The sequence below is a fragment of the Siphateles boraxobius genome, unplaced genomic scaffold, assembly GCF_051911475.1.
Source record: "Siphateles boraxobius isolate OS27281-9 unplaced genomic scaffold, OSU_SipBor_1 7, whole genome shotgun sequence".
In the NCBI taxonomy this organism is placed as follows: domain Eukaryota; kingdom Metazoa; phylum Chordata; class Actinopteri; order Cypriniformes; family Leuciscidae; genus Siphateles; species Siphateles boraxobius.
The window spans coordinates 32,129,892-32,150,066 of NW_027509197.1; the positions used below are offsets into that span (position 1 = coordinate 32,129,892).

The 20,175-nt window shown below is 37.1% G+C and overlaps 1 protein-coding gene across 22 annotated transcripts in view; it reads right to left on the reverse strand.

Moving 5' to 3' along the window:
- Positions 1 to 3,299: 3,299 nt before the first annotated feature.
- Positions 3,300 to 20,175, reverse strand: part of obsl1b (obscurin like cytoskeletal adaptor 1b) — a 31,337-nt gene continuing 14,461 nt past the window's right edge. For 8 of the 22 annotated variants that reach the window (XM_077215933.1, XM_077215922.1, XM_077215929.1 and 5 more), the window contains 20 exons: positions 19,711 to 19,986; positions 19,133 to 19,408; positions 17,550 to 17,825; positions 17,190 to 17,462; positions 16,695 to 16,970; positions 16,331 to 16,606; positions 15,971 to 16,246; positions 15,428 to 15,703; positions 15,085 to 15,354; positions 14,709 to 14,975; positions 14,327 to 14,596; positions 13,593 to 13,859; positions 12,327 to 12,593; positions 9,683 to 9,795; positions 9,402 to 9,555; positions 9,019 to 9,180; positions 8,800 to 8,904; positions 7,838 to 8,104; positions 4,320 to 4,589; positions 3,300 to 4,047 (listed from right to left, as the gene is read on the reverse strand). In XM_077215933.1, the coding sequence (XP_077072048.1) occupies positions 4,037 to 4,047; positions 4,320 to 4,589; positions 7,838 to 8,104; positions 8,800 to 8,904; positions 9,019 to 9,180; positions 9,402 to 9,555; positions 9,683 to 9,795; positions 12,327 to 12,593; positions 13,593 to 13,859; positions 14,327 to 14,596; positions 14,709 to 14,975; positions 15,085 to 15,354; positions 15,428 to 15,703; positions 15,971 to 16,246; positions 16,331 to 16,606; positions 16,695 to 16,970; positions 17,190 to 17,462; positions 17,550 to 17,825; positions 19,133 to 19,408; positions 19,711 to 19,986 (4,628 nt within the window). In that variant the 3' untranslated portion in view covers positions 3,300 to 4,036. Of the gene's footprint in view, positions 4,048 to 4,319; positions 4,590 to 7,837; positions 8,105 to 8,799; positions 8,905 to 9,018; positions 9,181 to 9,401; positions 9,556 to 9,682; positions 9,796 to 12,326; positions 12,594 to 13,592; positions 13,860 to 14,326; positions 14,597 to 14,708; positions 14,976 to 15,084; positions 15,355 to 15,427; positions 15,704 to 15,970; positions 16,247 to 16,330; positions 16,607 to 16,694; positions 16,971 to 17,189; positions 17,463 to 17,549; positions 17,826 to 18,352; positions 18,629 to 19,132; positions 19,409 to 19,710; positions 19,987 to 20,175 lie in introns of all 22 variants that reach the window. The other 14 variants (XM_077215932.1, XM_077215913.1, XM_077215928.1 and 11 more) reach the window with 5 other exon arrangements.

The window sequence follows — 20,175 nt, forward strand, 5'->3', positions numbered from 1 at the left end:
ACATCCCAATCTATATAATGATTGTGAAGATTTTGCAGTTCAGGGGTGCTTGGATGATCTTTGGCAAGCTGTGGATACCAATAACATTTGAAAGACATTACCATGCTTTCAAATAGGAGGACCAGGAGTGGATTCTGATGCAGCCAGGGGAGGAGAAAGAATTTCATGCTCTTGACACACATGTGCATGATGATACTAAGTATATTACATTATATCACAAAGTGCAGTCTTCAGGGTAAATTTATATTACCTCTGTGGCATGTCTCTCTTATTTATTATTTCTTCTATAGACTAAGAATTTTTTTTTTTACAGAGCAACAAATTGATGGGGAGACTCTGTTGGGTCACACAGAAAGCATGCTGCAGAAGTGAGCAGATCAAATTGCAGCATTCTGTGAGAAAGATGGAGAGATGTCTGATTATTACCGTAAACTTTACATCTGCTCTATATTTTATTATTCTAAGATGTAAAATCTTCAGGTCAGACACCCGGGACAAATTCCTGCATTATCTATACAGACATAAGGCCTATGAAGTTTTGCATTAGAAGGGTAATCACCATTCTAATCAAAAAATCACCTTCTCTCAAGCCAGTTTTGAACCAGGTGTTCATATTAGTCCTATAGAAGTCAAAACTATCTGTAAAGTATCCACACAGCATTCTGAACAAGAGGATCCCCAAAGACCATACCGTCGCCGGCTTTCCATGTAACTCGCCCTTCATTCTGCACTCGGGAGGACAGTACAAATCTGTGCCTGGAGGAAAGAGTGTTTGTCTGACGTGTAAGTCTCCGTGTGTTGAGTTAACTGATTCACAAGAGTTTTGAGTACTATTACACACCACAGTATCTCGTGAAGACAGATTCTGTCAGGAGGTCGACGCATCCGAAGTCAATGAGTGTGACGTCGCGGTTCTTAACGTTCATCAGCAGGTTCCCCAAGGCTACGTTCACACTGTAGGCTGAAACGACCCAATTCCGATTTTTTTGCCCCTATGCGACACAGATCCGATCTTTTCAAATGCGACCCAGGGCACTTGGTCCAAATCCGATATGTATCTGATCTTTTGAAATGCGACTTCAATCTGAACGGCCAGGTCACATGTATCCGACCTGCACGTCATTGATATGCGACAAACGTCATAATTCTGCGTTGAAGTAGGCGGGAATGAGAAGATAAACAACAACTATGGCGGACGATGCTGAGACCAGTCAATGGAAGGGAAGCGAGGTTTCTAATTTAATTAATATTTCGGGGGACAGCTCTATTCAGGCCATGTTTAGCTACTTCCGCAAACAACAAGTGACGTCGTTGACCGTTGAGTACTCTTCTGCGCATGCGGGTCACTTCTGGATCATTTCGCATTCACGTTCACGTTCACACAGGAGATCACAAAAGGTCGCATTTAATTGGAAATGTGAACGGCCTTGCAAAAAAATCTGATTTTTTCAAAAAATCGGAATTGAACATTAAGCCCCTGCAGTGTGAACGCAGCCTAATTTGATGTCGCCATGGTAAAGTTTACCACGGTGACAGCACGCATCATCGGCTAGTCTTGCCGACCACATGATGTTCTGCGCAAACTCATGCTTATATGTGTATTTAACATTTAACAATATACATATATTAATATTTATTTTGCTATTTTATGTATTTTCAAAGACACTCGTGAACTTCTGTGTCCCATCCTATGACGAATCGCTGTTGTGTATCAATGACACTAAAGCAGCTACAAACTCAGTAAATGAGTAAAGTGTGGAGAGTTAAATGGCTTTAATAACACGCGCGACGTTATAAAAATATTCAAACTCTTTACAACGTCATATTGGCTCAGACGTCACCGTTTAGCTGAGAAAAAATATATATGTTTATTAGAAATAAATATATTAAGTATAATGTCTGCTAAATACATTTTGTAGAAAATATTAACATTTGAAGCGAACAGTTTTATAAATTACATCAGGCTATTACAAAACATATAGCGGCTACTGCAGCAGCAGCAGCAAGAAAATAGTCGTAACTCACTGAAATGTATAATGTTGCATGTAATCTCTCATTGTTTCAATCGCGGATAAACGGCAATCAGCTCTACCTAGCGTTGAAATACAGTAGCCTACCATGACGAAATGCCCCATGCAAACAATCTTTTAACTAAATATGAATACATTTAAATTAATTGTAAATCAGTGTGAAGGTGGGTGGGATATATCACTTAAAATGACTAAGACTTTGTACATTTATGTATTTTTTTATTTCTTATTTTGGCAGACCTAGCATTCCATAAAAAGCATTCGCATAACCCCCGCATAATGTTCGATGGTTGAAAGTTCAGTAGAATATAATCTCTACCCAGTTTTTGAAAATGCTTATTATTGTGTTCATAGATAGAGCGAACCTTTCTCTGAAACAGAAGTCACTCCCTTAATTCGAGCATAGGGTCATGGGGCGTAGGAAAAAGGTGGATTGGTTGTGATCTGTTAGCTTTAAGGATTAGTTCGATTCAATCCAAGATGTCCATGTCTTTCTTTCTTCAGTCGAAAAGAAATTAAGGTTTTTGATGAAAACATTCCAGGATTTTTCTCCATATAATGGACTTCAATGGGACCCAAACGGTTGCACATTTCATTTCAAAAATAAATAAAAAAGTTTTATAAGCACAAATGCTCGCCTTGCTCTGCTCTGTGATGCGCGTTCGTGACTCTCCTGTTCGAACTCGTTCATCAAAATGAACAAATCTTTTTTCGAGTCATTTCGTTCGTTGAATGAACGAAATGAAAAAAGACTCGTTCAAAAATGAACGAATCTTTTTTCGAGTCATTTCATTCGTTGAATGAACGAAATGACTCGAAAAAAGATTCGTTCATTTTGATGAACGAGTTCGAACAGGAGAGTCACGAACGCGCACTGAAACTGTCATTTGGACCTTGAACCGTTTGGGTCTCATTGAAGTCCATTATATGGAGAAAAATCCTGGAATGTTTTCATCCAAAACCTTAATTTCTTTTCGACTGAAGAAAGAAAGACATGGACATCTTGGATGGCATGGGGTGAGTAAATTATCAGAATTTTTTTTTTTTTTTAAAGGGAACTAATCCTTTAAAGGAATAGTTTTTATTATACTTTATTCCCCCACCCCCCTCCCTAAAACACTATAGGAAATGCACTGAAAGAATATAGAAACATTTTACATACCTTTTATTATAAGCCTTGTTTTCCACAAAAAGAAAGAGATGTATTTTTCAGGGTTGTATTGACTGTTCACAAAAAAATTCAATGTGACAGAACACTCCTCAAGAAAATTTGTTTTCAAATTTTATTGAAAGATCTTGATTAACAAGGGAAAATTGCAGCACTTCATTTGGATACTTCAGTAGAAGGCAAGAACTGTGAAATAGGCTACCTTTTTGAATAGAACAGAAGCGAATAACTAAAACTAAAAAGCTTTTCCATTTATTTGTAAAGGTTTACTTAATTTGTAAAATGGCTGTATTCTTAAACTCAGTGTATTTGTTACATATGCTGAAGTTACCGTCCCAAACCCTTATGATCATTTTTGGCCCTGCACATTTCAATTACATGCCTTAACCTCATTTTAATCTGCATCCCACGAAACAAGAATAATAAAAAAACAACACAAAGGATATCTATACAAGGATATACAGTAGTACACAAATTTCAAATTTAAATACCAAATTACTGTGCAAGAAATTTAAGGCGTAACAACATGGGTATCTGGCCTGGTGCTGTTCATTTTGTTTTTTAATAAAGCACAATTTGTTTGATAAATTTAAACTGCACAATATTCAAAACTTGAAGAAATTATTATGTAGACTAACAGACGTGGGGTGTAATGTGCAAAAATGGCACTAAAGGTTTTAAATAAAGTTGAATTTTAAATAAATTAAATATACGCCTCTCACTTTCAAACACATAAGAATAGATATTTAATGGTTTCATAATTTAATTTGATATTTTTGTTTTTAGATAGTGACGTATAGTTGAGTATTATGCACTGTAAGTGCTTATGTGTTGTTTCTCAGTGGTTACCTGCAAACAAGAAAGAAAAAAATCAATAAGTCAGCAGTCACTTGATAAACCTTTACTGGATACCACTTTAAATCACATGGCCCATGCTATTACAGAGTGTAGAGTTCTTATTAAAACAAGTCCAGACTCCATGTCTAAGAATAGGCATCAGAAATGTCTCCTATTTAGAGTAAAGGTAATGATAGTAGTGTAAAGTAAATAAACAACAATATTAACTTCAACTCTGTAACATTTAAACATGCATATTGTCTATAACAAAATATATGACTTACTTATGACACGCAGATGTGCAGTGCTTTTGGCTTTTCCTATGATAAAGCACACAATGCCGCACATATCTGTGGATGTTTGTTTAAGAGTGAGCCTATGAACGGTTCCCATTTTCTCCACCACAACTTTAGGACCAGGATGCAGTGTCTCCCCTTTCAGGGTCCACGTAGGGGCCTTGGCCACTGGCAGAGAAACTTCACATTCAAAGCATGCATCAGCAGGAGCAGTTACATCCACATCCTGCAACTCTCGCACCATCAGGACTGACTGAGCTGTTTAAACAGGGAGGAAGCGCAAAACCACATGGGCACGTGTTATATTATCAGTTACACAAACAGTCATTTTCTCATTATAATCATACAGACAATTACCTGAAAGTTTTTTCTTAAAACAACAACAAACAAACGAAGAAAAAAGTTCTCTTTAAAATAGGCATACTATTAATAGCCTATCTGAAAAGCAAAAATCAAAGTCAGTATGACTTGCAGGTAGCCATTTTTTCTAGTGTTATGACAATAAACTTTAAAACAGATTGAAACCATTTATAGTTGTCGATCACATTTTAACTTGGCCATTTTATGAACACACACTCTCTCTCTCTCTCTGTGTGTTTGCGCAGTTAATTTTCGAGATGAAAGGAAAGTATATTGCTTTTATTTTTTTATTAAATCAGGTTTTAAAAATTTTAGCTATGTTTTTCATGTAAGAAACCAACATAAATATCAAAAGGCCTATGACATTTCTAAGAACTTGGTAGAGGCGTTTTGAACTAGATTTTAAAGAGACTTTCGCTTTTGTCATTTTGGACATCCATCATTAGTGACTGATTTGAATAAAATATATTACATTGGAAACGTCTCCACTGTTTTGTGGTATTACAGCCAGCGTACTGTATGTGTAAAAGGGAGACATCGCCATCTGCCGGTTATTGTAGTAACTGCAGTGGAAGTTTGTACAGGTGGCTGACGACGGTGAGTTAAAGATTTGTTCGTCAAAAGTAGTTCCAAAGGCAAATTGCTTAAGTAATTTTGCTAGGAACATGTTGAGAATCATTTTTCATGCACTTGTCATTGAATAATACCGAATATAATAAGACAGCGAGTTAATTTCTCACGAGACTATGCGTTGTGTCAGACGGTTTCGTGACTGCCTCATTTTGGAGCCAAGAAACTAATATGATTTTCATTTAGAACATTCCCACCTAACAGGGAAGTGATTGACTGATTGATTGATTGATTGATTGATTGATTGAAGTTGTCACAACATTTAGAAAGACTCTCCTTTACTGTCCTAATTTTTCTTCTAATCTAGATATTAGACATTACACTATAGCAAGAATTGTTGAAATAAGTGGATGCACTGAATTTGAAATTCTGTCAAATAATAAGACAAATATGATAACACGACAGTTATTAGGGCAATAACAGATAACTTACATGGCTGATATTACAAATACTTTTAAGAAAAATTTAACTTAAACCGCAAAAATAGTTTATCCGCTGGTTTCACAGAATAGGCTTAAGGAATAGGTCACCCAAAAATTGTCATCATTTACTCACCCTCAAGTTGTTCCAAACAGGTAGCCTATTAATTTTTTTCTTCTGCTGAAAAAAGAAGAAGATATTTTGAAGAATATGGGAAACACAGTTGATGGGCCCCATTGATTTTCGTAGTGTGGAAAAATTCTATTGAAGTCAATGGGGCCCAGCATCAACTGTTTTGTTACTGACATTCACCAAAGTATCATCTATTGTGTTCAGCAGAAGAATTTTTTTTTTTTTTTTTAAATAAGTAATGTTTATAAAAGCTTCATAAATGTTCTAACTTTACAAAGGCCTAATCCTGCTTTAATCTAAGCCCTGTCTGTGAAACCAGGCCTATATTAGTCAGGGATTTCCAATCCTGCTCCTGGAAGGTCACTGTCCTGCAAAGTTTAGCTCCAACCCCAATTAAACACACCTGAACGAGCTAATCAAGGTCTTACTAGGAACTTCCAGGCAGGTGTGTTGGAGTTAAACTCTGCAGGACAGTGGCCAGTTTGGACAACCCTGCTATAAGTGAATTTTGGCTTCAAGTCAACATTATAATGTTGACTACAATATGTAAGATAGAAAAATATTTGTTTTGAAATATTTGCCATTACCATTCCATATCCATCCATATCCCTTTTTAAAATATATTCTAACTTTTAAATAATGTTCCACTCGCAATAAGAAATTTGTACGTTCCCACAATCAAGATGTAATGTTAAAAAAAGATTTTATATATAAATATTTGTTTTGAAATATTTGCCATTACCATTCCATATCCATATATGCCCCTTTAACTTATCCATAAATTACATATATATTCTAACTTTTAAATATCGTTTCTAATCACATTAAAGTCCCCCTGTGGTGAAATGAAGTTTTTAATGTTGTTTGTATGTCTATGTGGTGTTTTAAATATGCTTTAAGACCAATCCAACAACCAAGACAACACCATTGCAGAGTATTTTCTCCTTAAACTCCAGTGATAGTCTCAAAAACGTAATGAAATATATCACAAACTACCTTAAACAATCACATCAACGTGCTGGCAGGCTTTAGCATATCGTTAACTACTACCGCTCTGAACCATGAGGAGTCTCAAGAGAACCCAGGTTATCTCAGTATATTTTTCTGCTGATATGAAAAATCGGGCACCTTTAGCAACACGGTGTGTTAATTATGTACATGATGTATATTACAATGATATGATAATTCTGAACTAAATGCCTTTGTTCAAAGCATTTCTATGGATACTGATTTTTAGAAGGCAGCTGTCTGACTCTGAGATGGCGAACGGGAACATTGTTTGAGTAATATTACTAACACAATATTAGCTGTTTGATTACATAGTCAAGCAAAAGGCACGTGTCCGACATTGTAAAGAGAGATACCATTGTTGGCAGTGTTGGATTGAGGTTTGCTGAGTGGATCTCTGAGCCAGTATGAGTGAGTGAAGGTGAGGCTAATTTGCATATTTGCATATTCATGGTTCTGTGTATAATATTTTAAGGCATGAAGATTTGTTTTCACTGGAAAAAAAACGTGTGAAAGAATATATTATCTCGATGATCAAAGATGAGTTTTAAAGACCCCTGTGGTGAAATGAAGTTTTTAATGTTGTTAAGCCTATGTCTAAGTGGTGTTTTTAATATGCTTTAAGACAAACCATGTGCAAATTCATAAGTCAACACCATTACTGAGTATTTAAAAAAAATGATTGTCTACAGGGGGACTTTTAAGGTAAATGGACGTTCCCACAATCAAGATGTAATGTTTAAAAAAATGTACCATAGAAATACAGTTGTTTCATCCTATATTCTGCATTAGAAAGCCTTGTTATTATTAAATCTAAATGAACAACTGTATGACTGACAACTTAAGGAACTATTGGGTTGTTTTAAATGACAGTGCTGTCAATCATTCCAGTTCACACCCACCCGTTGTCATGCTATTCTTGTATAATTGCTTTGAAAGGACTGAATTTGCCTCACCTTCAACAGTTAGTCTTGCTGAGGATGTGTAGTTTCCAACTTGAACACTATAGGTGCCCTCATCCTCTAGCAACACCTGCTGAATCACAAGTTTTCGATAGCACCCTTCACTGCAGATCTCAAAGCGCTCTGAAGGCAGGATGACATTAGGTCCTTTATACCAGCGAATGCTGCAACGAGGATTGGTCACAGTGCAGTCCAGTATGACACGGGTTTTTTCTAGAGCTGTTTTATCCTGAAGTGGTTTCACAATGTTTGCTGGTAGTGCTGTGGAGATAAAAAGTAATAGTTTTAAGCACTTTGAGTGTGACATTGCTGTAATAATGAATCACGTTTGTGACGTAATGTGTCCAGTTATTTTATTTTTGCTCTTAAAACAGAGTTGTATTAAAACTTTGGCTACAGTTAGAACCATAGACTTGGAATTGTGTAGTGAACATGGACAATCAGTGTGGTAAAAAACAAAACGAACAAAAAAAATCCTGTGAAATGTCCCATTGCTTTTATACCCGTCATCATCTCTCTTGGAACTCTTGGCTTGTCGCCCTCCACACATTTAAAGACTAATTTCTTGCTTTAGGTTTTGTTGTGTTATTGTGCATTTTATACTCACTGACTATGTGCGTCAGTTGTAAAATCATTCTCATCCCTGACTATAGGTATGATCCCAAACTCTCAAAAACGTATCCAAATAGTAACATGAAAGTTAATTCTCTACAATAATTTGCTCAGAATGAGAAAAAGAACCCAAAAAATAAAAAGTGCTTGGAAAAGAGGTTTCAGTTGCTGTTTTTTGTTTTTGGCTGTTGGTCATCATTGCTGCTCTCTTACTTGTCGGGACAGTGTAAATCTGGTTGGCCACATTTCAAAATTGTTTGAAATGTCATAGCATCTGTGACTAGCCTTCAAAGAGGGTGACAAGCTTTGGTTTTGTAGTGTGTGTTTGACTTAAACATACAGACCTTCCACCTCAAGGTTAGCAGTAGACTCAACATTCTTGGCAACAAACTTGATCTCTCCAGAGTCGTCTCCTTTAACATTGCATATGAGGAGGAAGTGCTTAGTCCCTAAGAAAACATGGTTCAGAAAAGTCATGATCAGATAGTGATATAAATATTGACTGAGGTTGAGTGGTCAGTTTTTGGAATAGAACAATGTTTAGCAACGGGTGCTTGAATAACCTTCCTGACGGATCTTAATGGTGCTGGTTGGTTTGATCGTCTCTCCGTTCTTAAACCACTCTCCGGGCACATCATCCAGTGACACTTCACACATGAACACTGCATTTTGATCTTCTTGAATATCCAGATCCTCTAAGCTTTGTAGAATCTCAAGTTCCCTCTCTGTTGAAATGTTATTAAACATAAAAAGGTGTTGGGTAATTCCATAATATCTTACTAATTCAGTTAAGCAGTAAGTGAAAATGCTTTCCATTTAGTTGAATTTGTCTCAGTACCAGTAGATGGTAGTGTTGTACTTACAGTAGAATGAATGAATCAGTATATCACCACTATACAATCTGCAGATAAATGTGATTATAATTAAACAGACTTTCTGTTATTACCATAGATTTCCACTGAACATGATGTTGTAGCTTCCCCAGCATCACACACATATGAACCAGAGTCTCCCAGCTCACACTTCAGTATCTGTAGAAATGACTTTCTTCCCATAGTGTAAATGCGATGATTTGGTCCTGGTTTAAGCTGAACTTCATTCTGAAAGTGAAAGAATTCCGCTTTATTTTGTAGAAAAAAAACGCTACTTCAAATAAAAAACTTAATAAAAAATAGTGACTTTTAATCAACTGCAACAAGAGGGTGTGGGGATGTCATGTAATTTTACCTTTGTCCACTTTATGTCTACGTTGTGGCGTGACAGCTCACATTCAAGGGTTACACCAGATCCCTCTGGTTGCCTGATATCCTCAAGCTTTTTCAAGACTGATACTGGGATTTCTGAAGAAGCAAAGTCTTGTCAGCCTATGTAAAAACATTACTTTTGACATAAAAACATGTGTTATGTATACACATTTAATTAGGTAAAAGAGAAACGCTATTGTTATAGTGCATGTTCAAGCTTTTTCAATTCATTCCTATAGAAGTTGAGCTACACATTTGCACAGTCAATTGATTGACAGCGGACCAGAGAAAGCGCTGAGAGCGTCAAAAGTGTGGGCAGTTCTCAACTTAATGCAAATATCAAGTGAAAAGGGTGGGCGGCAGCCAATCGCTGTGAAGTATAGTGACCTCTGTCTAGAGCGTTTAAAAATAAGCAGATTGTGCAGGAATTTATGCTGGATTTAGTGCGTAAATTATTTTTTTACTCACTTGACTGCATTTGTAATGTTAAATATTGCTGTTTGCATGCTATCATAATTACACTGGCTGGTTTTACAGAAGTTTATAAAGTTGGCAGCATATCTTTACTTCTTTTGGAAACAGAACTATTTATAATTTTTTATTATTATTATTTACTTGCCCTTGTTTGACTTTTGAGATCACACAGTCAACTGTGTACATGTCAATCTGTCTAGTACAACAGGAGCTTATCATTTAACCATACCTCAGCTTTGTGCCTAGAGGACTTTGAGAAGAGTCCTTTGTTGTAGTGGCATTTACATGTTATCGTCATCCTCAATGACAGCTCTGTGACTCCAAAGGATAAGCCCTATTGAGTGACTTGGCATAGAAGTGATTACCTTACACCAGCACCTTATGCTTGTGAATGTTTGAAATGTTTCGGTAGCTGGAGTCTGATCATGTGATCTATATCTTTTTATATGTGTAACATGACACATGGTAAGAGCAGTAGCAAAAATGTCTGTCCATGCCATTGTACTGTCATCAGCATCAGAAATGTAACCAGTTTGATGACTTACATCATTGCCCTGGACCCTCTTACCTCTCATGACTAAGTTAATAATGGCCAGATTCCACCCCTTATAAGTTAATTGTTGCCAAGGCAATTAAGGAAAAAAGTAAATATGTTTTTCTTTTGTCTTCATTATAATGACTAACGACTGGCTATTCACACTGTTTCAATCCCTAATCTATTTTTTCAAAGTTCTCATTTCACATTTGAAACTGTATCAAATGTTCTTCTTGAAAAAAAAGAAACATTTCAGTAAGCATTCTTATTTAGAAAAAAATCATAAAAATAACAGCTAGGTGGCAGGTGCATCTGAGGGCTATGTAGCATGTTAGCTTAGCACACCATCAATACACGTCAATTTATGAGATTAAAACCAAATTTACTTTATAACGCAAGTCGAGTGTTTCAAATAACCTTCTGTGATCTGATTTGGCTTCAGATAAAAAAATCGTACAGAAACTATATTATTTTATAATATTCTGCCCAATGATAAAGTCTATATCGATTAACATTACATTATACATTTAATCTATTATTATGAAAATACCTGACATGGCTCGAAGAACACTGGTAACTCAAATATCATTGCAATCATGGTTATTGTCTTCAAAACGTCTTTATCTGCATGTTACAGTGATATCTGGAAGCTTTGTTTTTGTGTCAGGACTTCCTGAATGTCACATGATTATGGCACTTCTTCATGTGTTCCATATATGGACTGCATGTGCACACGGCGCCCTCAGGCTGCCAGTATGGATTGAAAACACAGTACATCTGAGTATCCAGCGCTCATAATGATTGCAACGGCCCATTTGGGTACAAATTCATTAAATATTATTCCTGTCTATATAAATCTGAAGTAAACCTATGAGAATCTATCAATATTTCTCCAAATCTGCACATTTTTTAGCTAAAAGCCCTGAGAGACGTTGTTTTGTCAAGCACTGTCATGACGACCTCACATGAGTTTTTTTTCCGAATGAGAGCGGCTGATGCTCATAATTCATATTAAAGGTATCGACTCATTTTTTATTACATAACTCCTGACACAAATTAAGACATAACTGTCACTATAAGTTTCTTAGAATACAATAGTGGTCAAATACTGAAACTTAAGTCTTTTATATTTTTAATGATGTATAGTTTGTCAAGGTAATAACTTTAAATCTGATAGTGACTTTGAACTATTTAAACAAAAAAACGCTTCAGTGCGCCGGCGCTCTGGCAACGGTTAACAGGTTTCACACAGTCACAGTGTTTAAAATCTTTAAGAAGTCAGTCAACAAATTAATTGCTTTCAGTCGTCTTTTCACTTGAAACTGGATTAGGATTATTTTTAACATTGAATCATGAGTATTTTCATCTAATTTTCTAGTTAAAGTAGGCTAGTCTTAAATCCTTGAAGATAAATATTCTTGAGATATTAAGACTTGTTTTCAGAGAATGTGTCTTTAACACAAGTGTATTTTGCCTTGCTGCACTGACAGATTTGTATGTTTGTTTTAAAAATGTGAAAAAATGACTTTTTAATGTTTTTAAACAAAATTAAAAACCCAGCAAGCTGGCATTTTTGCTAAATGCTACCCCATAAAAACAGTTTTAATTTGCACAGTACCTTTAACATCCAATCTTGCTAATGATCTGATATTCTCAACAGAGAATATGTAGGTGCCATTGTCATCCAAGGTCAGGTTGGAGATGGTAAGGCTGTGTACCCGTCCTTTAGCAGTCATACGCCAGTGGTTGTTGTTTTTGAGAGTGTGCCCATCCTTCTGCCATACACCCTCCACATTGCTATGTGACAGCTCCACCTCAAAAGAAGCTGTCTCTCGTTCGTATGTCTGGATCTCAGTTAGACCTTTCCGAATCTTGATTTTTCGTGCTGCGTGGACAAGCACAAGTATAGTTCAGTGGTGATGCAGTTAGAAATCAGTGAAGAGTGTGAAAAAAAGAAAGAGAGAGAGAGAGATTAAGAAGAAAGGTGAAGTTTATAAAGAGAAAAAAATAGAACAACAGTTGCTGAATTAGTTGGCTCGGTTTTGTCCGCTTGGTGTTAGCAATACACTAAAGTCTGCCTTCGATCAGGGCTATGCCAGTTCTTTTTGGTAAGTACTCCAAAACAGACAGGCAGACAGGCATTCCCTGTGGAAAATGGTGGTTTATTTTAGAGAGTTGGTGACACCACCCTAGATTTTGAAGGCCAGTGCATAAATTTAGCTGCAATGAAAACAGATCCAGATTCATAGTTGGTGCCAGGAACAGCCAAAGCAAAGACTTTCTCTCATCACTTGCTCATTTGTACAACACAGCTTTATCGTCTTAAGCTATCCTGAAAGGAATGTTTATCACTGGTAATTTATTGCTTGTCTGCTAAAGAGCAAATTGATTTTATCGTCAGAAGTTATGTTAAGAGTTATTGAAAGCTTGTTTGGTAAGTTTGATTTAGACGGCTAATAATCAAAGACAATGGAAATTAGTTGTGAGTAGAGACGCATGTAACTTTTATCCTCCTCTCATAGTATCTGTGTTTCACAGGCAACTAAGAGTAATTAAAAGGTTACTGCGCCAGAACCTTCCACCGGCTCTTGATCTAGTTCTCATTTGACATGCTTAATTGAATTATAGCTCTTCTGATCTAATGTCAATACAGAAAGCTGCTCCCCGTGCCTCAGTACGTTGTCTGCCAATCACCTGTTTGCTGCTGTCCATCCATGGAACAAGTGTCACTAGAGTAGCTGCCTCTTGCTCGCATTACTCTTGGTTACTTGATTCAGTTTGTTTAAGACGACAACATCGCAATGGCAGTAATGAGGGACCATCACCGTAAAGAAATGCTAACAACAGTGCATAGTGAGAAAGAGACAAGCACATGCAGACTCACGTTCCACACTGAGCTTAGCTTGTGTACAGTCATGGAGTGTTTCACAGCTGTAGGTGCCTCGGTCTGAAAGGCTGAGTTTGTGGATTGTGAGAGAATGTTTTTTTCCACTCTGCTTCAGAGTGAATTTGGACCCTGGATGTATAACCACTCCTTGTCTCATCCACTGCACCTCCGCAGTCTCAAGGCTGACCTCCACCTCAAGTGTTGCCTCAGCAAACTCCTCTGCAACCACCGGGTCCATGCTCTTTGTGAAAATCACTTGTGCCTCTGAATACAGATCAGGGTAATTGATGATAATTTTCCCCATAGCAGTTTTTAACACTTTATAAAAATCTTTATATTCAAAAACCAATGAGCAAAGCCAATAAAGACAACATTATTTCATGTGCTTGGACTACATCTCCTTATTCTACATTGCTGTGTGGTGTAGTAACACTTGTCTCTGTCAGTTAAGAGTGGAATTCTAACTGGAGAAGCTGTTAAGCACAAGCCATAATAAGCACCTTTTCAACAATTCAGGCATGCCTGAAAGGGTCATTATTAAACTCAAACATGTTGACATGACATTATAGACCTGTGCAGGATCTTAAAGACAATACCACTCTACACTCCAAATACCATTTTGTAGAAAATTACTTATGAGTTAATTTCTCATTTAATATGTTGATACTAAAAAAAAAAGTTCATTAGTCAAATTTTCTGTCAAAATGAAATACTGATAGATGATATTCTACCTTGGACCTGAAGGATAGCTCTGGAAATCAGACCTTCAGCCTTAGCTGTCACTTTGCAGTTATCTGAGACTTGGCAGTTGTTGATATGCAGCATATGGCATAATCCATTACTTGAGATGTTGAACTTATGATCTGATGAAATTGGTTGGTCATTCCTAAACCAGGCCAACTTCACATCCTCTGGAGACACCACACACTTAAATGTTGCATCTTCTCCTTCCATCACAGTTATGTTGTGTAGCTCCGCAATAAACTCCACAATGCGAGGAACTTGGGAAAAGAAGAGAAGGAAGTTGGCACTAAAGTAATATGTGATTTGTTCCTGATTTCAGATTAAACTTTATGCAGATGTACACAAATCCTTTGGTAGAATTTTACTTACTATTGACCACTACAGCAGCTGATGTCCTTTCATCTTTGGATTCACAAGCATATTCTCCTGCGTCATCTTCTGTGACGTTATGTATAGTCAGGCTTCTCACTCGACCATCAGCTCTGATTGTAAAATGTCTGTTTGGCGCAATCTCTTGGCCGTCCTTAAGCCACTGAACATCTCCTTTTGACTTGTACAGTTCACATTTTAAAACCACATCCCTACCTTTGAGTCCCACTACGTTTTCCAGTGGTTTGGAGAATTTCACTTTCATTGCTGATTACGAAACAGTAAAGACAACATTTTACTGCACACCTTTACAGGCAATTAATTATTAGTACATATTACAATTTGTAGAAATGTATGGTTCATTCCCCAGTCTTACCTTTGACATGGACACTAAAGTGCATCTCATCAGATCCCACGTGACATGTGTACTCTCCAGTATCACATTTGTTAAGTGGGTTAATGGTGAGGTAGTGGGTTTTACCATCACTTGTTGTGTGGAAACGATTCCCTTTGATTGGATCATGACCTCTCTGCCATTTCACTGGGGCATTGACCCTGTTAACAGCGGCACGTAGTGTCACACTGTCTTCTTCATAGGCTGAAATATTTGTTCTTTCTTCTTTTTTGATGAATTTGAATGGTGTTTCTATAAAAAAGAATTGTGTTATTATTAAGTGTTTTACATACAATGTTTGAATTGATATGAAATTAAATTTTACCTTGAACCGTTAGCCTAGTTATCATTTTGTCGTCAGTGGCATCACAGAGATACTCTCCAGAATCAGATGTCTGAAGTCCTGATATCACAAGCTTCCTCATTGTTTCTCTGCTTTCAATGTGTGTGCGTGAATCCTCTTGTAGTAAACATCCATTGCAGTACCACTGGACTATTGCATTTACTTGTGATACCTCACATTCCAGGAAAAGCTCATCTCCTGTCATTAAAATGTGGTGTTCTGGCTTCTCTGAATTTCCAACAATGGACACTGGAGCCTCTGAACAAAAATAATTAGTTATTTTTTGTACACTGGCAGAAAAAAAAGCAAAACATCTAGGAGTACAACAGCTTGTCACTGGGGCAGTACCCTGAAAGATACAGCTTTGTGCTATATCTACACCTATTGGTAGGTAGATGAAGTACAAAAGTGTACTTTTGAGGATATTGCCCCAATGACAAGATAAAGGTACAAGTTTTGTACATTTTCTCTGACCATGTACATGCATGTTTTTCATTGTGTACATTGCTTTTTAACAAGTAGTACCTTCTACAGTAACATTGAAGACAACTTTATCATCTTGTGCATCACAAATGTACTCTCCTGCGTCCCTCAACTCAGCACTCAGGACAATCAGAGATCTGAATGTCCCTTCCTCTTCACAGATGAAATGCTCCTTTCCCTCAACCTTCTCATTGTCTTTAAGCCAACTGACCTCCCCATTTGCTCTTGAGATCTCACATTTTAACACAATCGCATCAGATACTACAAACTTGCGTTTCGTTTCTATGTCAGCTTTCCGCAGTATTTTCAGTGGTGGATCTGGAAGGATGAGGGTAGAATTTTAGTTGGTTGCAGTGAATTATTATTAAAAAAAATTTTAATCTCTTTTTCCCTGAAATGTACCTTTGATTTTCACTAGGAAATCCATTACATCATCTCTGGCATCACAGACATATTGCCCTGCATCATTAAAAGCTGCAGAGTGAATGGTTAACTGTCGACTTGTGCCATCCTCTGTGATAGTAATGTTGCTGTTTTCCTCAATCTCTTCTCCATCCTTCTTCCAGCTAACTTCAGCATTTGGTCGAGACACTTCACATTCAAGGACCACAATGTCTCCAACAAGTTTTTCTACTGCATAGGTCATTTTCCTTGGCCGAATAAATCTAACTGGTGGCTCTGCACATAGAAATTAAGTCATTATTGACACTGAGAACTGACATTTGTTTTAAATTACAAACGATTAAATATAGGGTCTTTGACACACCTGCAATATTTACAAAGAAGGTTACTGAGTCATCAGCGGTGTCACAGACATATTCTGCAGAGTCTTTGACAGTAGGTTTCGGGATAATAAGCCTCCTATAGACACCATCAACCTCAAGAATTAGGCTGTCACTTTCCTCCACTTCAAGACCATCTCGATACCAACGTACTGTGGCATTGGGTCTAGAGATTTCACAGCTCAGGACCATCCTCTCAGAAGTCTGTTGGCAAAGTTCCATTTGGGACTGGCTTGGAGAAAGTATGCGCACCGGTGGTTCTTTAGGGTGACATGCCACAAAAGTTAACATGACATCAAAATGGACCTTATCAATGTTCTTAATGCACGTTCCTGATCTTATTGCACACAATTCATGCAATTCCACAGTTTTATTCCAAGTTTAAAAAAGTATAATCTTATCCCATTGAATAACATCACAAACTGACATCACAATTTCCTTTTTCTTGTACATGCTATATTTAAACCTGAATTTGATACCTTTTATGTTTAGATTGAAGAATATTGAATCATCAGCTGTGTCACAGACATATTCTCCAGAGTCCTCAACACCACTGCGCAGAATTTTTAGACGTCTATATGGACCTTCTGTCTTTAGCTTTATGTTTTCACTCTCTTGTAGTTTCTGTCCGTCCTTGAACCATGTCACCTTTCCATTTGGTCGTGAAAGTTCACAGCTGAGGACAATTTCTTCAGGAACATAGCGGTCAAGGTGGACGTCTTCCTTGGGATATACAATCATCACTGGAGGTTCTGTAAATCAAAACAAAGAAAATGGCCTTGTAAATGTTCAGATTTTCTCAGATTTTGACTGATAGGAATATAGACACATTTACTCACCTCTTACGTTAACTTTAAATATTAAGGCACTATCTCCCGCACGACAGGTATATGTTCCAGAATCGGACAGCTGAGCAGACAGGATGATCAGCTTTCGTAAAGTGTTTTCTGCCTCAATGAGGACATTGTCACTTGACTTTAACTCTACTCCATCCTTGTACCATTGTGCAGTAGCATCTGACCTGGACACTTGACAGCAAAGGAGTAGATTGTCTTGTTCCACAATATTTCTGTGCAGATCATCTTCTGGTATGTTGGCAAATGTCACAGGAGGTGCTGCAATGAGAAGGAAGTGGTCATTAGTTTTTTGTTATGCTACTTTTACTTAGTCACACAAGTATGACATGTAAAGCATGCAATTCAAGCACTGATGATGATTGCTTGGCCAGCCCTGTTGAACTCTTTCTCCACTCTATAAGCCAAATGAAATACAAAGAAAAAAAGAAAGAAGAGTTAATGAAAGCTTTGTGAGAATGAAGTGCTATTAAGCACAGATAATAATGGTTACAAGGCATGCTTGCCCAGCGTAAGTGTTTTTTTATTTTTTTAAGTAAAGAGAACCAATATGGTGGTTAAATAGCATCTAAGGATGGCACAAGTTGGTGGAAAATTTGCAAACAAACTTGTGAAGCTTCAAAAATATTCCTGCATTATGGAAATGGTTAAAGAGCCCATGAAAGCAGCAGAATGGATCTGTTGAAAGGTAGAGAAGAATGCTTTCACCCAATGGAAACTGAATTCTACTAAGTTGATGTATTTGTTAGTTATATAACAGAATACTTTGGATAAGGTTTATATGTCACCTTTAACATCCACAAAAAAATCACTGATATCATCAGCAGTATTACAACTGTAAAACCCAGAGTGGGATACATTTGCTGATTGGATAACCAGTGTCCTCGTGGTGTGCTGTGATTTGATGTAAACCCCAGATTGAGGTAGGAGCTGTAATCCATCCTTGTACCATTGGACCAGGGCTGTAGGATCAGATATCTCACATTGGAGAATGATTGGCCAGCCTGCTTCAACTGACTTGTTCTTCCCAATCTCAGGAACAGCTGAGAACATCACTGGTGGAGCTAAGAGGATTTTTGTTCAGTCAAAATTCATAGAATTTAAAAAAAAAAACCTTTCTAAGTTATATAGCCAGATAATCGATGCGAAATAATGAAATTAATTGATGAAGAAGATTAGAACTTGCGTACGGCCAATGAATGAGACACTTTGCTGAGTCTGTGTATATAATGAGTTGATATCTTGTGTTGTTATAGTTCTGAAGCCTTAATTCTGAACATAACTTAATGAGCAGGTCTAAATTAGGTGACATCATCTATACAATATAGTGATATTGTATAGCAATAAGCGATTTGAAAGATGTGCACAAACCTTTACAATCCTTTGTATACTGTGGTTATTGTTTGTGTCAGATCATTGTAGGGTTTAACAAAATGGGGCTTTTGATTATTTGGTTATGAATGTTTTCTTTGTTAAAATCTGATAAGGGCAAACAGCATTTAGTGGATGAAGCATTATTTGACACATTGTTAGTGGTTTTGAGAAAAAGTATGTAGACTCAAAATCACCTGCAACATCCACCTTGAATGCTATGCGATCATCCACAGCCTCACAGCTGTACACGCCTGAGTGTTTGAGCTCAGCAGAATGGATGATCATTGTCTTCATAGTGCCCTCTGATTGGATGTCAAGTCCACTGTCTTGTTGGAGTTTGACTCCATCTTTGAGCCAGGAAACTTGGGCAGTAGGGTCTGAGATTTCACACTGAAGTATAATGGGACAGCCTGCTTCAATAAACTTGTTCCTCGCAATTTCTGGAAGTGCTGAGAACCTTACAGGGTGAGCTATGAAAATTTGGAAAATGTAAATACATTTTTTTTAGATTATCGACAAATTATTTTGTGAAAAAAGTACAAATCTGTTGAAAGACATTTAGGCAATCTTAACCTACAGATATGTTAGTTACATAATTTGCCCAATTAACAAGAAGTGAGAGAAGCAGAGTTTAAATGGATGGTAAAAGATGTTAAAGGAGATACATTTTTCTCCACAAGGAGTGATTAGACATTTAAAGGATTATATATATAAATTTAGGGCAAACACAGCATTTAATAGTTAATTTGTGTGGTAGTGTTGTGAAAATCACCTTGAACATCCACCATGAATGATACGGTATCACCTGGAACATGACAGGTGTAGTTTCCAGTATCAGACAGTTTTGCTGATTGAACAGTTAGTTTCCTCATATTTCCATCTGTTTGGAAATTTAGCCCAGGGTTTAGGGCCAGCTCTTTACCATCTTTACACCAGAGCACCTGAGCGGTAGCATCTGATAGCTCACATTTCAGAATGATTGCTGAGTCTACTTCGGTGGACTTGTTCTTCTCCACTTCTGAAATTGGAATGAACTTCAGTGATGGAGCTACAGTGTTGTCAGTGGCATACAGAGAAAGAACTGCATGATTTAGTGGAACATTATACTGGCTATTATGTTGGTTTTCTTCTATTTATAAATTCATGTGCTTGAGTGATCAGTTAACATGTCAAGCTACTTTTGAGGGATAAAGGCCAAAATATTTGCCTTTTACTTCTGAATCACCACTATACATGG